The sequence below is a fragment of the Mauremys mutica genome, chromosome 19, assembly GCF_020497125.1.
Source record: "Mauremys mutica isolate MM-2020 ecotype Southern chromosome 19, ASM2049712v1, whole genome shotgun sequence".
Lineage (NCBI taxonomy): Eukaryota > Metazoa > Chordata > Testudines > Geoemydidae > Mauremys > Mauremys mutica.
Window position 1 is genome coordinate 18,619,018 of NC_059090.1, and position 20,900 is coordinate 18,639,917.

Below are 20,900 nucleotides of genomic sequence, written 5' to 3' on the forward strand. Positions count from 1 at the left end.
CATTATAATTTGCTAAATAATACATTACAATGAGTTATTTATCACACTCCGCAGCTTCAAGATCCTTATATGGCTCCCCCTCCCTAGGAACTTCACAGATAAATCACTTACACAAATATCTGACTGGCACTGCCCTAGTTCTGAGTTTTCTCTTCACGTGTACAGCACCTGTGCGCATTGGCTGTGAGGCTCCATTTAAGACCCATTCGTCACTAAATTAAACAGCAGCTCTTTGCCTCAGGATACTGATGTCTCTCTCTATTACTCTTCTACTTGTGGTCCTTCTATGGATGCCAGGCAAAGGGCAGAGGGAAATAAAAATAATGAGAGAGAGAATAAGGGTGGGGGGGGAGAAAGGCTCTTGGAAAGTGCTGCTGGGACCGCCGTTTCTTCTAGTCCTAGACACTCAGACAATCAGTGGAAAATACTAGCCTGGTGCCCCAGGAAGGTGGAATCATATATTGAAATAATTGCCAATTTGGTTTGTGGTCTTTGGGATTTGTGTTATACTCTTTAAGGAAGGCTGGATAGTCTGGGCCAGCGTAATTAATGGATCAAGTGCCAACTACATTGAATACCACATTTTGATCTATGAATCTGCACACCAGCTGCGCTCCTTGGGCACAATGCAGATCGCAAAGTGTGAGAGAGCTGGGGACACACATTTTCAGCTGAGGGGATCTGGCCATGGAACAAATTCCCTGAGGAGATGAGGCAAATCCAGAGTCTGACCACCTGCACAATACATTGCAAAGCTTTCCTTTCTGAGAAGGCCTTTCACCACAAACGACACTCACAATGCAAACACTCTTTTTATTCCCCAATCCCTCTCTTCCCCCAACTGCCTTCCCTACAAAAAAACATACGTGTCAGAGATGCCGTGAAGTCCACAGGGAACTTTGTTATTAGTGATTTTACTTGTAAGGCACTCAGACACTGTGGTACTGGGTGGCAGTATAAAACTCTACAGGTGCGGCTATGCTGCAGCTAGGTAATTCCCAGCTTGGGTAAACGTACGCACGTTCGCTCTTATCACGCTAGCATGCTAAAAATAGCAGTGTGGCTGTAGCGGGAAGAGTTAGCTGTCCTGAGCGAAATCCTCTCCAAGATGCTAGGTACGAACTCAGGTGGCTAGCATGAGTCACCACTCATGTCGGCTCAGCCACACTGATCTGTCTGCCAGAGCTGGGAATTACACCTCCCAGCTGCAATGGAGAGATACCCTAAAGACAGACAGGCGGACTGTGGTTAAGGCCCTGGCTTGGGACTCGGGAGACATGGATTCATTTCCCAGCCTTGACATAGATTTCCTGTGTGACCTTGAGCAAGGAACTTACTTCCTCTGCCTGAGCTCCCTATTTGTAAATTGGAGATAATATTTCTTCCCTTTGGCTGCTTTAACTTAAGGGACTGCCTCAGTCCCCCCATTAGCCCAGAATCCAGAGCGTGCAGAGGGGGCTTACAGGACCACCTTTGTCCCAAGAGGCACAGCCCTGAATCTGTTCCTCAGTCTTTGGCTTCTCTGCTAAAACAGCGAACCAGGCAGCCCATCAGTGCCAACTGTAGGGGTAGCTTATGCATCTAGACCTCCCCATCTGGGAGCTAGACTGAGTGCCACTAAACTCATTCCATATGGCTCACTCAGTCACTACCAGTCTTTCGAGGTGAAATCCTGGTCTCATTGAAATCAATGCCAAAGCTTCCATTGACTTGAACGTGGTCAGGATTTCACCCCGGATCTCTATCAATCTAGACACTATCTGAATCAGTGGTCAAGAAGCAAAGGGTCCTATAGTCTGTTTGCTAATCCCACGCACCATCCATTCCCTACTCCCTGCATCCACAATTGTGCTCAGCGCAGGTCCCAGCTATCAGAAGGGACAGCCTAGCACTGTAACTAGGACGTGAGCCTAGCCAGTTCTAGTCATGCCGGAGACCTGACAAACACTAGTTGAAACCTGATTGTTCCTTTGTAGTGCTGTAAATGCTTACAGATGTTTGTTGGCTTTCATCTAGTCTGTGCATTCCAGTGGAGAAAAATACCAGATACCTGTAAATATGTAAATATTTTAATCTCTTTTTAAAAAAAAGATGAGCTTCTAGTCTGCCTTTTTTTTTTTTTTTTAACTGCAGGAGCCTGGATTTGAAAAGGCTGGAAGCATCCTCTCTGCTGCATGGGCAAACCACAGAGGAAGGATGATGATGATAATCTAAATCAAACACTGTAGCAGATCTGATTGTCTTCATTAACTCCTTGAGCACTAATCTCAAACTCCCCTTCGTCTGCTGGCAAGATTTTCAGGGACAAATGAATGAAATCTGGGACAGTGAATCTGAATATGTGGCAATGGATCAAGCTGCCTCCAGCTGTGTGCCAATACATAATATACAGCGCATCTATATTTACATACCTTCAGGACTGAGAGTCTCAATTTGGTAGACAGTTGGCACAATCACATGCATGAATGGGAAACACAAACTGAGCCAAATCTGAAAGTTAGCCCAAAAAAAGGGGAGGTGGGTAAAGAAGGGAAATTTGGCTCTGAAGCTGTGTCTACATTATAGAATTGAACCATTTGTAAAACACAGGTGGCGACAACTGAATTAAGCACAAATGATTTAGTGCACTCACTCTAGCCATGGCGAGCCAGCCAAAGGTGCTCTGCATGGCAGCCTCAGGTCTAGTTCAGAGCTGTTTTAAATTGTTTCGGGTGCAGTGGCCTCTGGATACATAACCCACAGCTCCTGGCACAGCTCCCGCAACAGCCCATTTCAGGATATTTTAAAAGGCATTGAGGGTGTCACGGGGAATTGTGGAAGTAGAGATCAAATTCTCATAATTTCATAAGCAAGTCCCACAATTCCTTCTTTTTTGGACTCTGGAATACAGGGCCTCAACATATGCACCATCATAGGAAGATGAGTGATGTGGCCTCAAGTGTAGCCCTTTGGATAAGCAAAATCGCACACACTGTATGCATAAATCATACAACTGTATGTCAAGCACGCAGCTGGGCATGCAGGTACCTGAGTTTGTATGCAAAAATGTCAATATGTTGTGGGTGAATCTGCAGTTGAAAATCTAGGCAGGGCCCTGGGCTGGGAGTCCAGAGACCTGAATTCTATTCCCAGCTTAGCCACAAACATGGTGTGTGGCCTTGGGCAAGTCACTTCACTTGTGACTTCTCTTTTCTCCTTCTATCCTTGGTCTGTCTCATCTATTTAGAGTCTAAGCTATTCAGAGTAGGGACTGTCACTCACTAGGAGTTTGTACAGTGCCTAGCACTCTGGGGGCCCTATATCAGTTAAGACCTCTAGGTGTTACTATACTGCAAACAGACAACCATAGAATATCAGGGTTGGAAGGGACCTCAGGAGGTCATCTAGTCCAACCCCCTCCTCAAAGCAGGACCAATTCCCAACTAAATCATCCCAGCCAGGGCTTTGTCCTAACCTTAAAAACCTCTAAGGAAGGAGATTCCACCACCTCCCTAGGTAACCCATTCCAGTGCTTCACCACCCTCCTAGTGAAAAAGTTTTTCCTAATATCCAGCCTAAACCTCCCCCTCTGCAACTTGAGACCATTGCTCCTTGTTCTGTCATGTGGTACCACTGAGAACACTCTAGATCCATCCTCTTTGGAACCCCCTTTCAGGTAGTTGAAAGCAGCTATCAAATCCCCCCTCATTCTTCTCTTCTGCAGACTAAATAATAATAAGTATAGACTTCTGGGCCATAAGATCTTTCACTCGCGCATTATCTCTCAGTCATGGAGATGTGGGCCTTTTCCATACAGGGCAACTTCAGTGGAGCCCAGTGTGAATCCTGCATATCCAGCCGCACCTGGCATTACAATACCGCATCAGCTTTGCTGTCATCAGCAACTCCTGCACCCTCCGAGGGCAAGGGGCTAGGCTTTGTCCCCACATACTGAATTAAAAACTACATCCCCGAGCCCTGTTTGCCTCCTGCATCTCCAAAATCAATGTTGTTTGCTCCCAAACATCTAGTGGCAGAGGATGACTCAGCCAGGCCAGTCCGCAGACAATGAATGGGAAAAAGGCACATTGTGCGGCAATGACCTCATTTACAATAACATCAGCCACTCACGACATCCCCATTGAACATGAGCTCAGGCGATTGGCCTTCACGAGTGGTGGAAGTGAAGAAAGGATGCTGTGTTCCATCATGGAGCACCGGGAGTGGACAGAGCCTCGCTAGCTTTCAGCTTTCGGATAGCCAACAGTTGCAATGATGGATTTTAATAAGAGTTGCAGTGAGATCTGCACGCGTGCAGGAAACTGGTAATTTTCCAGGGCGGGGAGCTGGGGAATTCTAGACTGAGTGACTCACTAGGATAAAGAAATTGGTTTGTTCAAATTGGTGTTATTTCCCCCTTAACTGCTGTGTGCGTGTGGTTTTCTTTTCCTTTTTCCTCCCTTCCAAAAGAACTCAGTGTTGACTGTCTTTATGTGTGCAGTCAGGACGAAGCAGGGAAGAGATTAGTAAATGTCTGCACGCATAACACCCGTGGTCCAGAGACAGACGAGCAGATGGCCGTTCTTAATCTCCCCATCCTAACTGTCACCCTAGCTCAGGAAACATGGGAAAACTCTCATTGGCTCCACTTACTCATTTACTAAGGTCTCCGTGTGCTCTTGGGTGACAGTGATACTGTTTGAAAGCGCTGAACTCAGAGGGGAGGAGCTGGTGAGCTCAGTGTTTAGGGGGAAGAGTTCCTTGTGTCTTCGTTCCTAGTTTCGATCCGGCTTGCTCTGTCTTATGTGAAATTGCTTTTGTGTGGGCACACGTGCACTCAGAATTTACACTGCCCAGTTATGAGCTCATATGAATGTCTGGGTTCTATTCCCATTTCCGCAACTGACTAGCCATCAACCTGGTGTGAGTCACTTAGCCACTCAGTGCTTCAGTTCCCCCCTCTGTACGCTATTTCCCAGAAGGGGCTGCGATGAAGCTTAATTAATAGTCTGTAAAGCTTAATTAATTGTCTGAGATGCTGTGACAAAAGGAGTTAGCAGAACACCATTTATATTATGGGAGTGACCAAAGGTCCAAATTAGGACCTGGGCCCTGTTGTGCTGTACAGATACTAATGGACAGCCACTGCCCCATTATTAATTACTATTATTTTTCCTAATATTAGAGGGAACATAATTTGGGGACAGAGAATGTGCATTTCCCATAATCAATTTTTTCCAGCTCAGCAACAGTGGAACTGACCTGTCAAAACAAATTATTGTCTGTGGAGGCTAGTCTCTCATTCCACCTATGACTGTCCCTTGCGTGGTACAGAAATACTGACTGATATTCAAAGCGCTCATTATTTTTTTTATCATAAAACACTGGCCAGAGTGGAATCATGGTCAAAACTGGCCAAACCTGTTCAAATAGAGCCAGTTTTTCCTTCACTGCAAGCAATGTATGAAGAAGCATTAGACTGTAACCTTGATATTCTTCCTCTTTTTTTCTGCAAACCTCTATGATCTTTAATAAAAATAAAGCTTAACCCTTCCCCTCCCTCCCCCCCATTCACATGTACACACAAATTAAGGGAACCAATACACAAAACTTCACTTTGAACCATAAATTCTCATGGGTTTTGCCACAGATTATGATAACAATACTTCCATCTGAGGCCTTGAAAGCAGTTGGCAAACATTCATTCATTACGCTTTCTTGTTTCATATGGTATACAGGTAAACTGAGGCACAGAGTGACCAAGGTGAGCAAGTGGTAGAAGAGGGAATAGAATTGAGAAGTCTTGGCTCTCCTGTTCTCTGCTCTACCTACTTCATTATCCTACCTCCAAAGCAGCCATCGCTACATCACAAACCATTTGTATCTCTTTAAATAGATGGGGCCAAATACACTCCTGACCCTTGACTTTTGCGGAGTTGCCACAGGGCTGAATCTGACGCAGGATGTTCACAGGTGACTTCTGCGCATTATCCTTTTCTACCTACTGCCCTTGATTACTTCAGTGCTGAAACGCAGGCAGCCCCACCTAATCGGCCCTTCGTTTAGCCAGACGACTGGGGGTTTCCAAAAGTCTCCCCCTGCACAATGACTTTATATACACTAACAGCCGCCGCGGTCATTCCCTGGGTCTCGCTCATGCCAAGGGGGCTAGATTCTTTGGAAGTGTCTGAGTGATGTCGGCTGTGCACAGACACAACCAGCTGATAGCACTTGTGTCCCTACGAGGGCCTCATCATTTGGTTCCCTCGCTGATTACATTGTCGGAGGAAAAACTGGCAAGATGCTGGTGATTCTGGCTAAGTGGGAGTGGCACCAGCTCTCCCTGAAGAACCTTAAAACCCCTCTCACTAACCATGAAAGGGGAGGTCAGTGCTTGACAAAGGGCAGTTTTTTATTGCTGTTGAACTGAAACACAGAGGTCTCTATTCTTCAATCAAGGAAGATACAACTAGAAGGAAAAGTTCTAGTTAAGCCTTAATGACCCTTTCCAATTATATAGTGTCTTCCATCCAGGGAACGATAAGTTTAACCTCACAACGTCCCTGTGAAGCAGCTATCATTGTCCCATTTTTCAGACAGGCAAAATGAGGCTCAGAGAGGCAAAATGACTTGCCCAGCGTGTGTAGCCGAACCAGGGACAAAACCCAGTCCCTCTGTTTTAACTGTAAGACCATCTTTCCATTTTAGCCAACTAATCCAAACTACCGAAGAGGAAGGGACCACCAATGGAGGGCAGGTAGGCTGGGGAGGGTACAAAGGGAAACGCAGACATTAAAATGCATCTTCTTTTTATTTAAAATTGTATGTCAATTAGTTGCAGTCCTCAAGCTCCTGGAAAGCTGTTTTGGTGTTGCAATGATTTTGGGTACCATTCCCCTGAAAGCTAAGGGGTAAACTACCATGTAGCCCTACCATCTCAGGAAGGATAATCGCGGTAATTTTGGACTGGTCTCTGAAAAAAAAAAAAAATCTCATAGGGCTTTGACCAGACCAAGCTGCTAGGTAAAAAACTAATCTTCGCCTGCCAGCCTTCTAAACTTTATGGAACCCCAGAAAATTTATGAGAGTTGCTTATTAAAAAGTTCCCCAACTCATTTCTCAGTGTGTTTGATGTTGATTTCCAGTTAATTTAGTGCTCCTGAAAGTACCCAGCCGATTTAAAATCTATGAGATAGATGGAGCCCCACTGGAGGTGTGGCTCATGAAACTAGCCAGATTGACAGCTCTGGAGACTGAAGTCCTCTGATGAGCCAGAGACAGGTACAGTATGAACAGCATCGGTACGGCTTTCTCAAATTGCTTTGCTAATGGGCTTCAGCTCTCAAGGAGCAACTCACAATGGCGGGAGAACAGTTCCAGTTTCACGACCCACTTAGTTTATTAGGACTGTCAACAAGGATGTCAAACGTGGCAGGTTTCTGCGAGGCGGACATATGTCCTCAAGGTACTTGGCTGAGTCCACCAAATTCAATTCACACAGGCTAGATGGTAACAATTTTCATCCTGTTCAATGCTGGGATGGATTCAACTTACAAGTGAAAAGCTCCATATGTCTTTACTGGTTCTCTGAACCACTCTCTCGCTCTCTACCACCCTCCACCCCCCATCTTTATATCATCTTCAGATATTAAGGACTCTATATTTTAAACAAATTTGAAATAAACTCATGGTTTTTACTGTAATCTTGTGTCTGTATCTCCCCAGCATGATTTATAAAAAAGCTGAGGGTTTTATTTATTGCCGACTCAGAATTTGCTATCTCCAAACATCCAGTTCGCTCATTATTTCATTTTGACTTTTTCAGAAACGAAGAGCTAGTCTAGTCCCATGACTTATTCATCAGACTATGATTTACACACATAATACAAATCCGATCCTGAATCACGAGCTAGGGGCAAGCCTCTATAATTCATGCCACTCCCTTACACACCACATGGACACTAGGTCCCCTGCTGGAGCTCCACAGAGCGCTCTCTCTACAGAGCAGATTAATTGTTTTCCCTGGGATGACTCACTTCCTGGCACCTCCTATGCTCAACATGGTAGAAATGGTCTGGCAATTCTCCTACTGCTGTCGTTGCAGTGACCCTATGGATTAGCCACAACATCTACAATTACAAATGCACAACTGAAACAATTTGGCCTGATACTTACTTACACCAGGGTTTGGGTAGCATAACTCCTTTGGATTTAGTGTTTTATATCCACTTTGCACTGGTATAAAGGATCACACTGGGTGCAAGGCAACAGAGAATGCGGCTGTGGCCTCAATGGAGTTCCCCCTGATTTAAGGCAGTGTGAGGGAAAGAATAAGCAGGAGTCAGGACCACTTCATTAAAGCAGAATTAGACACTGCCAGGACAGGGAGGTTGTTGAGTTCTCAGACAGCAGCCCATGTACCCGTACGTGGGCAGAGCCAGGCATGTGCCACACCATATCATTTAATCACTCCTTTCTAGCCAATATATACAGCACTGTTCCAAGAAGCTTATAGTAACTTTTTGCACAGCATATATTTCCTTTCATCTGAGAATCTCCGAGTAGCCTCAAACAATTCAGGAAGTCCCCAGATCCCCTGTGAGATAGGTAAGCATTTTTATACCCATTTAACAGATGGGTAAAATTGAATCACAGCAAGGTTAAGACCAAAATTGTACTGTAAGCCAGAACCTCGGCTGGTATAAATTAGTGTAGCCCAGTCTATCAGGAATAGACCCAGAGTCCTGAATCCCAGTCCCTTTCTGTAACCATGAGGCCATGCTGTGCATCTTCACCTCTCTAGAAATAAATCCCTTGGTAGGTAGACAACCCATAGGTGCAGAAGTGATCATGTCTGTGCTGCAAAGCACCTCTCTCCTTTTTAAAGGCAGACAGAGCATCTCAGCATCCTGCTACCTGCACCATGAATTTCCTTTGGCATTTCCAGTCTCACACATGAGAATTCATGAGACCACAATAGGAAATTAGGTTATTTTTAAATAAGAGGAGGAAACGGTGTCTTTGTGTCAGACAAGTGGAAGAAATCCAGGACCAAGAGACGGCAGAGCCTCGCCACTTCAGACAGCAGGTGCTCTCCAAGATGTGGTTATGGCAACAAAATAAATGACGGATAATTGCTTTTGTGACAACTTGCCAATTAAATTAGACTCAGCAGAATAACATAATGACAATTTGTTATGCTCTGGTGGGCACTAACATACCAATCATAATTAAATGCTATGACTGAAATAGAATGCTGCTCTACACAGGAATATATAACCCCAATTCCCTCCCAGTGAAACATTATAGGTTCAGTCTTCATTTTAATTTCTGGAGGATAATAGCATTAGCCCACATCAGAATGAGCTTGGAATATGCATACAAGCAGTACCACAGGGAAACAGGCCAAGATGAGGACAGCAGAGTTGCTTGAGCTCCTGTGGGTACCCTCCAAAACACTCCTTATGCATGGGTGCCTCAAAATAGCGGGGGACACGCTCAGGTCACTCATGTCCTGGGGAGATTTCCAGATCCCTGAACAGAAGGAGCAACCAAAAAAGACAGGGTTCGAGAATCCAGCCCGGCTTTTAACACGCAGCCTAGTGCTTGCTGGATCAGGACTGTGGCGGTTTAGTCAGGCCAGAGTGAGTGCCCATGCAGTGCAGACTGGATCAGTAAAGTTCTTACATTCCCCAGCATTAGCTCTCAGAGCTCTGATTTAATGAACTCCCATTAACTGGGAGCACAACACAACATCCCCCTTTTACACCATTCCCTGAATCACTTCACAACTAGGCCCTGTTCATTAAAACAAAGACTTAGCTCACAGTTATCTAGATGAAAATAATTCGCTATCAGGTTCCCTACATAGCCCTAGTTATCATGCAGTAACCGTAAGTGAAATGCACTCCTGTGCAGAGGAGCCAGCACAAGGCCTTTGCACCACTTAAGTCCCACTTACATCCTCTTTTGCGGGCTTAAGTGTTGCCTAAGGGCTTGTGCTGCCTCTCTGCACTGGATGAATTTCACTGGGTAACAATAAAGATTGACTTGTTTCCAATATCACTGGACAGTAGAGTGCCAACCTTTCCACAGGACAGAACCTAAACCCTTGCTCTCTGCTACCAAACCACAGACCCGATGGCAAACTAGGGGCCACAAGACTCAACCATCTTGGATCGCTGGCTATGTAGGCCAAAAGCAGGCCAGGGTATGCAAATCCCAAAATGTGTAGAGTCTGGGTGAACTGAACTGAGATCTGACCCACCCCAAGTTTTGGTTTCGCAACAATTAAAACCTGACCGAAAAGGTTCTGAAAAACAAAACCCAACTTCTCGACCTTTAGTTGTTTACTAACCTGGTTCTTCCAGGATTGCGCTCATCCTTCCTCTGCTCATCAATAATCTCTCCCTACTCTCCCTTCCCAGAACTGTTGTCCCATGTCTTGTTTATCTTAGACTTAGCTCTTTGGGGCAGGGAATTTTTTTTCCTCGATGGAAGTTTATAATGCCAATTAGCAAATTGTGCCATGTCTTATACTGTACCATGTAAATCCCCAGCGCTATAGAAGCAACATTTAGTATTTTAAACAAGGATAGCTCAGTGGTTTGAGCATTGGCTTGCTAAATCCAGGGTTGTGAGCTCAAACCTTGAGGGGGCCATTTAGGGATCCGGGGCAAAAATCTGTCTGGGGATTGGTCCTGCTTTGAGCAGGGGGTTAGGACTAGATGACTTCCTGAGGTCCCTTCCAACCCTGATATTCTATTATATGATTCTATGAACCCTACTGTTCAAATGATATTCTTTAAATAAATATGCTCACTGTACATAACAGATGCCATTAGAGAGCGCATTGCTAAGAAGCAGCGGGGCACGGAGCTGACGCAAACGCTCTCCTGAGAAGTAGGTGTTAATAAAGCCACTTACTTGGTGTTCTCATACGAGGTGTGGATATCACACATACAGAAGCCTCAGACTCCAGTTTTCCTTGGGTCGACAGTTCCTCAGAGAGCTGCCTCTGCTGCCACGACCGCCTTCCTGGCAAATGAGTGTAAAATGACCAGCTCGTAGGCCTAACCGTCAAAGACCTGCCGGTGTAGACCCTAATCGGAATGAAAGAAAGAAAGAACGAAAACGTACCCAGATCCTGTTCCTTGAGGGAAGACGGCAATTTACACTGATAAAAATCTATCTAAATTCCAGGAGTGCAAAGGAAGCGCCAAGTTATAAGATTGTCGTGCTCCTGGGTAACAAAGGCCCTCGTACCCTTTGGGAAATCTCACCGTATCTTTTAGAAGATGACGTGTATGAAGAACGAGATACCTTCACCACCCCACAGGAAGCTAAAGCTCCAACGGACACAGCTCTCTAGAAGATTCCGTAAGGAGGCCCCAATCCCACAAGTGGGACTATGTAGAGGCCAGTTGAAAAAGAACAGCATTTTACTACAATGCTATTTTGGTTGTAATGAGTGCTGGAGTTCCAGTATTTGGGGTTCAGATTCACAGCTTTATCTAAAAAGAGACGACATTAAATAACTTATTACCCACCTCTCTGTAAAACGTGGAGCTGGCAAGGCCTGATCAGCTGGTGTTCAGCAGAGCGGGTGAATTGTTTTGGGTGTCCCAAATCTAGGATCTGCTCCTGTAATTCTTACTTCCACTGACCTCACCATGGGATAGCATGGATGGTATTTAATTTTCCAGCGTGTGCCTAATAATATAGTTAGAGATGTGTTACTGCTCACTAATGCATATCCAAGCTCCAGCACAGTCTAGCTTTGTCTAGTGGTGAATGCAGGGGATGAGAAATCAGAACTGTAGGGTTCTATTCACTGCCTTTACCTCGTTGTGCAACCACACACATTACTTCAGTGTTTGTGCCTCACTTTCCTCATTTGTAAATCAGGGACAATTGCCTATTATATCAAGAAGCTGCCCAAATTCACAGCCTGCTCCTACAATTTATGCAGCTAATCCCATTAACATCAATGGAGCCCCTCCAGTTTATACAGGCTGCATGAATCCACCTTGGGCTAGTTCTTTCCCGGATGATACCACACTTTGAGTACTAGGGTCTCTCTCTAAAAGGCTTAATTCTGATGATTGATTTATCTATAAGGATTTATCTATAACACCTCATCAGCGTGAGACTCGGTTGTAACATGGCATGTTTTGTGTACTATTGTCCAAGACAGAAAATGGGGTTCAGTAGCAGGCTCAGTGCATTTGCAGTCAGACAGTGTGGACATACAGAAATCTCCCTTCCTGGCATAGTGCTAGACCTTCAGTATATTTGCATCACTTACCTTATTGCTAATACCATTATAGCAAACTAGCAACCTGAATGCAATGTCTATTGTAGGGAGCATGTGGTCAAGTCATTAAAGCGGGAGATGTTGGGAGTCAGGATTTGTAGGTTCTAATCTAATGACTCTGCTAATGACTTCCTGCGTGACCTTGGGCAAGTCCCGCAGGCCAAAAATTTCAAGCACGGCCAGTGGCTTTGGGTACCCAACTCGAGAAACCTGGAACCTTATTGTCAGAAAGGCAGAGCACCCACAGTTTCTATTGTCTGAAAATAGGATTTCTGGATGCTGCTAGGAGTGAAGAGCCTAGTAATCAACACACTGGCATATACTGTTACTTAAAGTAGCTCAGCAGCCATGGTGGAGCATGGCAGGCAGATGGGCTGCTACATGAACTCCCTCTGGTTAGCTTTCAGGAAGAAAGAGGTCAGCAATTTAGCTCAGCAAAGGTCAGATGGCTGCTCTATAATGGGGTGTAGGATTCCGAGGCAGCTAAAGCCTGGCTCCAGTCATTAATGAGTGTCACAATACCGGAAGCCAGGTTTGCCAGGCATAAGGAAATTATTTGAATGCATGATTTTGTCCTGTGAAGGGCAAATGACAAGGTCACATCTGCTCCTTTTACACAAAACCAGGAGAGGCCTTTCTCAGAACACCACAGTTGTTAGGCGGTAGATTAAGTGAATTAGACAATGCAGTTTAGCTTCTTATGTCCAAGTTTAGCTAGAACCTCTATTATTACATCATCTCCAGTTCTGATTACAACAGTTAAATATCCCTACAGACACCAGATCCTAGGGAACACAGGAGATCTTTTTGATGGATGTTTTGCTTTTTCGGTGCTAGTATGAGACTGCAGTAACAAAAATAAAAAGGCAGGGCCAGTGTTAATACTAGTACAATGCACATCAACAGCAATTTTCATCTGTGTATCTGAAATTACTTTATGCACACTCATTAAGGCTCTCAGGCAATGAGGAATACAATGAAAATACATGAAGACGTGAGAAGAGAGATATGAGAGAGGAAACATTGTCACTGTTGCATGTATTCATTAACAGAATTACCAAAAAATTAGTTTTCCTCCCCTTCACACATCTGTCTACTGTGCAATAAAATAAATGGACGTGCTTATGGGGACTTCGCTCCTTTGGATTCCTAGATTCTCTGTAACTCCCACTGTTCACTCACACAGACTTTCTCAAAACTTGCAATGGTATTAAAGGAAGCTGACCTATACCTAGACCCCTGTAAATAGTGAAAATGCTTCAGCTCCATCTAGTGGACAGAAGCCAAGAGAACATGATAGATGCCAACCAAGCTTTCCACAGCGACATTTGCAAACAATCAATATCTCATTACTAACCGTAATCACAAGCCGGTGTTTGTTTTTGTGGAAATATACCTCAGTGAGGGACACACGCTCACTGCACGTGTTGGTGGTACAAAGTCCTAAAAGCCAAAATAATTATTAGTAGTGACCTGCATACACACATGCCCAAAGTAGGAGTGATTGATTGCGTATCTTTTTCATCTAAGCTCCTAACAAAAACCCAAAGCTTCGGATGAAGCTACTGACCTTTTGCTAACTGCTGGAAGGTAAATGCTTGATAAATAATAAATAGCTCACCCCAGGCTTTCGCTTAGAACCTTTTAATTAAAATAGTTGAGCTCCTCTAAGGTCACAGTGACTGACGTTTGAGTCTGAGCACGGCAAATGCATCCATCAAGTGTTAAGTATAAAAAAAACGGAGCTCTGTTCCCAATGGTATTTTCTCTTGATTGTATAAAATACTTAACTTCATGTCTTTTACTGATGGCCCCAGATTCCCCATTACCTATCAGCCCAAGCAAATCCTCAATGCAGTAGAACAACCCCAACTGCTTGTCTCAGCTGGAAGCATCCTCAATATGGAGGTCAGCCAACAAACTGCTATAGACTCCAAAGGCGATTTTTACACTGCAAGCTACCTAAAAGCAATTTCCCTGTCTATGCCATGTGAGGGCCAACTACCTCCCTCATCACCAGGGAGACCTGACCCCTGCCTGCTCATTTAACATGTGCACTCACTTATACATTTCTAATCTTTCCAGTTAATTGGGCCATATTACCCACTTGAGAATAATAGCACACATGCACTCCACTGAATTATACAGCTGCAGACCTATGGCTACATGATATTGGAATATGGCACAGTGTCAAATGTCACTGATCACACATCTGACAGGCAAATGACTGTTATCATGCACATCTCCTTTCTATCTTCCATGTCATAGCAGTTTAGTTTATAAATCAAGTTTGGGCTACATCATGTAGCACTACTAATCTAACGCAGCAACAGTACAGAAGAGCACGTTGTAATAGATCCTTTCTTATGTATAGTTAGCAAAACTGATGGGTAGGGGCTGGATAGTTATAGCCATTGTTCAGTCATGCAGGGGAGAAAAGGGAAGTAATGTCTCCCTTAATCTCCTCCTCAGATTGTGACTCTAATCATGGGGGAGAGAGCCAGGACTACTCACCGGCTACTCCCTACTGTGAGCAAATGGGGGGGGGGGGAAATGAGGCAGAGGAGGCAGGAAATGAGAGAGACCTTTGCTCCCCTTCCCTCCCTCCACTGACTGGCCAGAGCAGCTGGTCAGGGCACAGTGGGAATAGACTGCTCCTCAAAATGGGCTAAAATAATTTCCCCTCTCCCCCAGAGAAGTAAGGGAGAAATATTGACTCCGCGTCTTCATTGCTTCTCTTGTCTGGTCCTGGGGGCAGATTGTGAGGTTTTAATCTAGCCCTGAATTTGCAATCAGACATCTTTATTGCTCATGATGGTTTAGAAGGATGGCGGGGCAGAGAGCAAAGCTTGAGTAAATAAAGGCTAGACCTTGCTATAGCAGCAGTTTGAAAAGAAAAAACTTCCTCTCATTTCTAAGTTTAGCGATTTGTTACAGAAGTAACTGACAGATTACATGATCTCCTGCTTAGTCTCTAACACATGAAGAGTTATATGTGATTTCACTTCATGACTCCTTTCCTTTCACACTAATTTGTTTTTGTTTGGAAACTGCATCTAATTATTTACAGGTTAGGAACATCTTCCACAGTAATAAATGCAAAGGAGAGAACATTCAAAATACTGTCTCCATAAACACCTTGACAAGAGTCCAGACCAGGACAGTGGAGACAACACTGCATTGCAGGAGATGCAGAACTACTGGTCCCTCTCTTGACGAACCCATGGCCTTCTCAGCTGTTTATACTAGCACTTTTTCTACCAGTAGCCTAGCAGTAACCAGCATAGGAAGGTTAGTGTAATTTTTTACAACTATGCCATCTAACTTACAGGAGAACAGTAGGGGAGCAGTGCTGAAAATTCTTGGTGTAGTTTCACCATTCTATGGTGGCTACATCAATTTGAGCAGAATGCAGTTTTTTCAGAAGAAATGAAACATACAAGAGTTTACACTCAAAAGCATTTTAAACCCCATTTCCGGTTTGCATCCTGTGTTGCCAAACTACACACAGTCATCATAAAAAATTGCTTATGGCACCGCTGCTACAGGTGACAGTGAACTGAAACACACAGAACATTCGTTAACAGGAAAAAGCATAGATTATCCAGCATGAAACCCATTGAAAATCCCTTTAAAGGATTCTTGCCATTTTCTAGGGAAGAGGGGGGGATATCTAATGTTTATTTTTTTAAACTGATTGTTAAAATACATAGGACAGCTGTTTGAGTAATTGTTTTTGGTTTATACTGAAACACAAAACCCCTAATTGTAAACAGGGGACGTTAACAAATACTGAACAGACATTTTCTGAATACAATTGTTAGCCAATTGGTTAATCTTGAGTACAAGTCGATAGTTGTGTTCATAATTTCTCTCTTCCCCACCTCTCATCCACAAAGCCAAGAGACTCCTCTCCCCCAGACTACTTCACTAAAAGCTCCTGCCTCTTTGTCTTCTTCAGATAACTATGTGTAATCTTGACCTCTCTCTTCACAGATGATTATCAACTGCCTTACAGAGTTACAGCAAGGGCCCATTGCAAGATTACATTTATTGGTACTGTTATGGTTTAGGAGAGTATGAATAAAGAAAGTGGTGAAGTAGGAGAATGTAACTTGAAGACTAACAGATGCCCTGTTCAATATATACAGTAGGCCTTAAAAGTAGGCCTTCTCTACTAAAAGTTAAACAATGACAGTCGCTGTTTTATGCAGATATTTCAGCAGGTAAGGCTACAAAGCATACACCACTTCTACAGTAGAAGAATTGTTTATTTAACAATGATGAGACAGTCACAAGACCATTTATCCTATCCGACGTGAGAAGATAGGCCCCACCGCAACAAAGAAATGACACACCTGGGGAGGGTGTAAGTTTAATTAAAATGTTTAATTGTCTAAGCCATTATTATCTCTAATACATTTTTCATCTCAGAGCGCAATTCAGAAAAATAATCCTCAAGACCTTTGTAATGTAAAGAATTATTCCTACTTGACGCAGAAGAGTTAAGTGTCCTGCACAGGGTCACAGGCATCAATACTGGACAACTAAACCATGCCTCCCTTGAGTAAATATCTTCTTGTCAAAGAGTCTGTACAGTTCGGACCACTGGCGTTCAACAGTTCAGAGGCCATAAACATGTTACAACACGTGCCAAGACAATAATGCTGAGAAACGTAGAGCTGTTAGGACAAAGGATTTTCCTTCTTCACGTCTGTTGATTCGAGATGCTCCTCCTCCTGGTCTTGCTTCTGTTCCTGTCTCTCCTCCAACATGGTTTGAAGATTCATTTCTAACACAAGATCCCTGGTTTTGGCCTCTTGACGAGTCTGTTGTGCTACCTACAGTTTACAGGAAGATGATCACCACAAAGTACAGCTACAAAGAGTCCTGACTCCCCCGCCCCAAGGGTTTCATGAAAAGTTGATTAGAAAGCTGTGGTCCTAGTGTGTGCCCCAGAAGAGCCCAATGCATAGACACTTGAAGAAATAAAGCATCAAGACTATAATTTACTATCATCTTAGTCTGAGTTAAGGTATGAGGAGATTCAAGGCACTAAATGTGAGAAGCATAAAATATAAGTGGAAAGGGGTTGCCACCTGTCAAGGATCTGGGAAAGACTGACCCAAAAAAAAAAAAAAAGAGAGAGAGAGAGAAAGGTCACAACTAAACTGAATTTCTCATCTTTCCAACTTTTCTTCACCCAGCAACAATTCTTCTTCTTCCTCCTACTACACTTTAACTTGAACCACATCCTTCTTCCTCCTCAGCAACTTTTGCAGAGGAAAAAACAGTGCTGGTGCTCAGTTTACCAGTCATAATTATATCCCAATTATATAGTATATGTTGTATTCTATAACAATATCATGCACACTTCCATAAGAATATTCTATTAGCATATACATTCTTGTAAAGGCATCTCATTTATTTTCTAAGTACTGTACCACAAATATCACTTATTTCAACACTGCTACCTTTACAAGCACTTAATGCATTAGGAATTGACACATTAGGACCACCCTTATAGGAGAAATATTTTTTATAAATTAAGAACTGTGAAAATATTTTCCCCTGAAGCGGATTAATATGTCAGTGTATACGTCAAAGTCACAGAATAGCCCTTATTATTCTTTACATGCACTGTTTGTGAAAGGTACTGGCTTGACAGATCTGGAGATTGAAATCCTCCATTCAGGCACAGTGCATTCTCTGTCTCAGAAATGTACCTCAACCTTGACATGGTATGACCACTTCTATGGCAGAGAGGGGAGTTAATTCTCCATGTCTAACTCAATTCTTGACTTTTCTGCTGAAACTTCCAAGAAGGGGGCCCAATTCCTGTCAATTTATGTAGACACCTAGGTGCCATAAAACAGTAATGCCTTTGTCACTAATGTCCTGGGATGCATATAAACTAGTGACCTAAAAAGCGGTTCTGTATCAATTTACCAGCCACCTTTCTGAGTTTTTTTTTAAATAATGCATACATTTGCTGTTCCTTTTCTTCGTAGAATGATCCCCTCTGCTAAAAGCTTCTTTCCTGTTTCTTCAAACAATTTTTCCGGCTCAATTTTTCCTTCTTTTTGCAGTTCATTGAATTTCTCAACAAACCTAGAATTCAAGATGTTTGTTACTTACCAAACAGTAACAACAAAACATTTTAGTCCATTAATTAAACAAACTGAAGAGCTAATTCTAGTTTAATTCTAACATGGAGCTTACCTCTGGCAGGTGGATTTAAAGTTTAATTGTGACAGTTCAAAGGCTTTTGGACCATTCCCATATGCTTCATAAAACGTCCTATTCAATAAAATAAACACAGTTTGAATTTCTCATTAATCCGTGTATAGGTGATAAGTTCTGGCAGAGAAGTTAATGAACTTGTAAAGCCAGAGAACAGTTAGTTTTGGATAGAGCAAAGATGATTTCCCTAACTACTACTCTTCCCACTCACTATATTTTACATTTATATACTGTTTTTCATTCAAGCATCTCAAAAGGACTTTAACATACACTTTTTAATCCATACTACACACCTCTGAGGCACAGAAACATTATCACTTTTTTAAAAGATGGGTTAACTGAAGCACAGAAAGGTAAAATGACTTGCCAAAGGTCACACAACAAATTAATAACCACGACAGGGGTAGAACCTGGGTGGCCCTTGCTCCCGGTAACCTGTTATAAATAAGACCCTGTGGCCACTGATACTCAGAATAAATGCAACTATACTAGTTCTTGAACACTTGTTAACTGGTACAAGCATTCTGTTGACACAAAGCGCTTCACAAGAGCTCCAAGTGGTTGAAGTGGTGCGGTAGATGCCCGTTTCCCACTGTAAACCAGGCTTGATCTAAAGTGATGGTTTTCAGGTCTACTTCAGTGATTATAAACACATACATCCACAAATGCAAGATGGAAGGATCATCCTTAGAGGTTTTTAAGGTCAGGCTTGACAAAGCCCTGGCTGGGATAATTTAGTTGGGAATTGGTCCTGCTTTCAGCTGGCGGTTGGACTAGATGACCTCCTGAGGTCCCTTCCAACCCTGATATTCTATGATTTCCCTATTGTACAAATGAACAGCTAAGCACATAAGAATTAATTAAGTATCCCAAAGGTAAACAATGGTTAAAGAGCAGTTGTATTTTCTCCTAATCTATAATTTTAAACATGGAAGAGACACTTTTAAAAATTCTAAACAAATAAATAAGTTACACACAGGAGCAATGGCCCTAGTAAGATGTGACAGCTAGGTACATCTGCTGGATAGCTGTTTGTGCCACCCTCTGCAGCGTACTGCAATTTTCAAAGGGAAACTGAAACCTCTCCTGGGTGTTTCAGGGCATAGATCAGAACTCACTGACACTCTGAGTGGAATATGACAATCTTCAGAAGTTTGAGAGCCGGGGCCCGCATGCTGGAGCTTGGGTCTTCAGCCCTACAGGAGGCACCTGCCAGGATCTGGGGCTTCAACCCCACTCCTGCTGAAGCCCCAAGGCCCAGCAGGCATGCCCCATGTGGCTGAAGGCCTGAGACCCTCCTCCCCTCTGGGCAGAAGCCCCTATCCCACCTCAATGCAGAGGTCCCAAGCTTCTTCCCCGACACCCCCAGTAGATGGAAAATGGGAGGAGAGCGTGGGGGTCTCCGCAAGTCGCACTTTAACTGTATAAGAGCTGCATGAGCCATGGTTTGGCCACCCCCGGTGTAGATACTACTGTGACTGTACTACAGGAAAACTTGAAAGAGATGGAAGGCTACGGCACAACTCACGCTCGGATCTCATCCTCTTGGTACAGAATGGGAGGGATGACCTCCTTCACTTTGCCATAGCGCTGACGGGGCTCCCGGTAGACGGGCTCCCTCAGCGGAGGGAAAGCGGCATACACATCGAACCACAGGGGCTTCTGAGCCTCGGCCAGCACCCTGGAACGCAGCAGATCCCGTGTCCTGGGAGAGAGAGAGAGAGAGAGATGCAGAGGGTGCAGGAAGAACATGAGCTGGGAACAAGGTGAAAATCAGGCCTGCTGAAAGGCCCAAGAGAGAAGGGATACAGCCTGCCCATGGGAACCCGCACTGCACTGGGCAGCGCCGGGGCACCTGCGCTCCTATAGCCCCCACCTACACATACAGTAACCGCCCCCCCCCGACACACACAGTATTCCCACTCCCCCCATCCCCCACACACACTACCCCCCCTTCCCACACATATATCAGTTTCAGGGGCACCAGCCCTCCTACAGCCCCTTCGCCCACCTCCCCGACCCTAAAAGGCCCCCCCGAGGGAACAGCCCGTTTCCCCACACGGGGCGGGGAGGTGGAGCCAGCCAAAAGGGGCCCCACAGGAACCTGCCCTCTCACACCCCCGGCAGTTGGAACCCGCTCGTAGCAGCCCCCAGGTCCCGCCCCCGGTGAGCCCGTACCGGGTGAACACAGTCCCCAGCTTCTCCAGCCGGCTCCCCGCCATGCTGCTTCCCCACGTCCGTCCTGGGCCGCCCCTAGCAACCGCGGCTCCTAACAACCGCCTCCCCACCAGCAGGCCCCAGCCCGCACTTTCACCCGGAAGCGGAAGTCAGCGGCCGGCCGGACGACCGAGCTGGTGTCGGG

The 20,900-nt window shown here is 44.4% G+C and overlaps 1 protein-coding gene and 1 long non-coding RNA gene across 2 annotated transcripts in view; both read right to left on the bottom strand.

Moving 5' to 3' along the window:
• Positions 1-11,680, bottom strand: part of LOC123352940 — a 79,437-nt gene extending 67,757 nt beyond the window's left edge. Inside the window, exons 1-2 of the long non-coding RNA XR_006574329.1 lie at positions 11,529-11,680; positions 10,906-11,081 (exon numbers count right to left, since the gene is read on the bottom strand). This is a non-coding gene — a long non-coding RNA (uncharacterized LOC123352940). The remainder of the gene's footprint in view (positions 1-10,905; positions 11,082-11,528) is intronic.
• Positions 11,681-16,665: 4,985 nt separating this feature from the next.
• MRPS23 (mitochondrial ribosomal protein S23) lies at positions 16,666-20,900 on the bottom strand. The gene is made up of 5 exons (XM_044993310.1): positions 20,717-20,900; positions 20,067-20,243; positions 18,518-18,595; positions 18,283-18,406; positions 16,666-17,136 (listed from the first exon to the last, which is right to left on the bottom strand). Exons 1-5 carry the CDS (start codon positions 20,758-20,760, stop codon positions 16,981-16,983), a joined length of 579 nt encoding a protein of 192 aa, XP_044849245.1. The 5' UTR covers positions 20,761-20,900; the 3' UTR covers positions 16,666-16,980.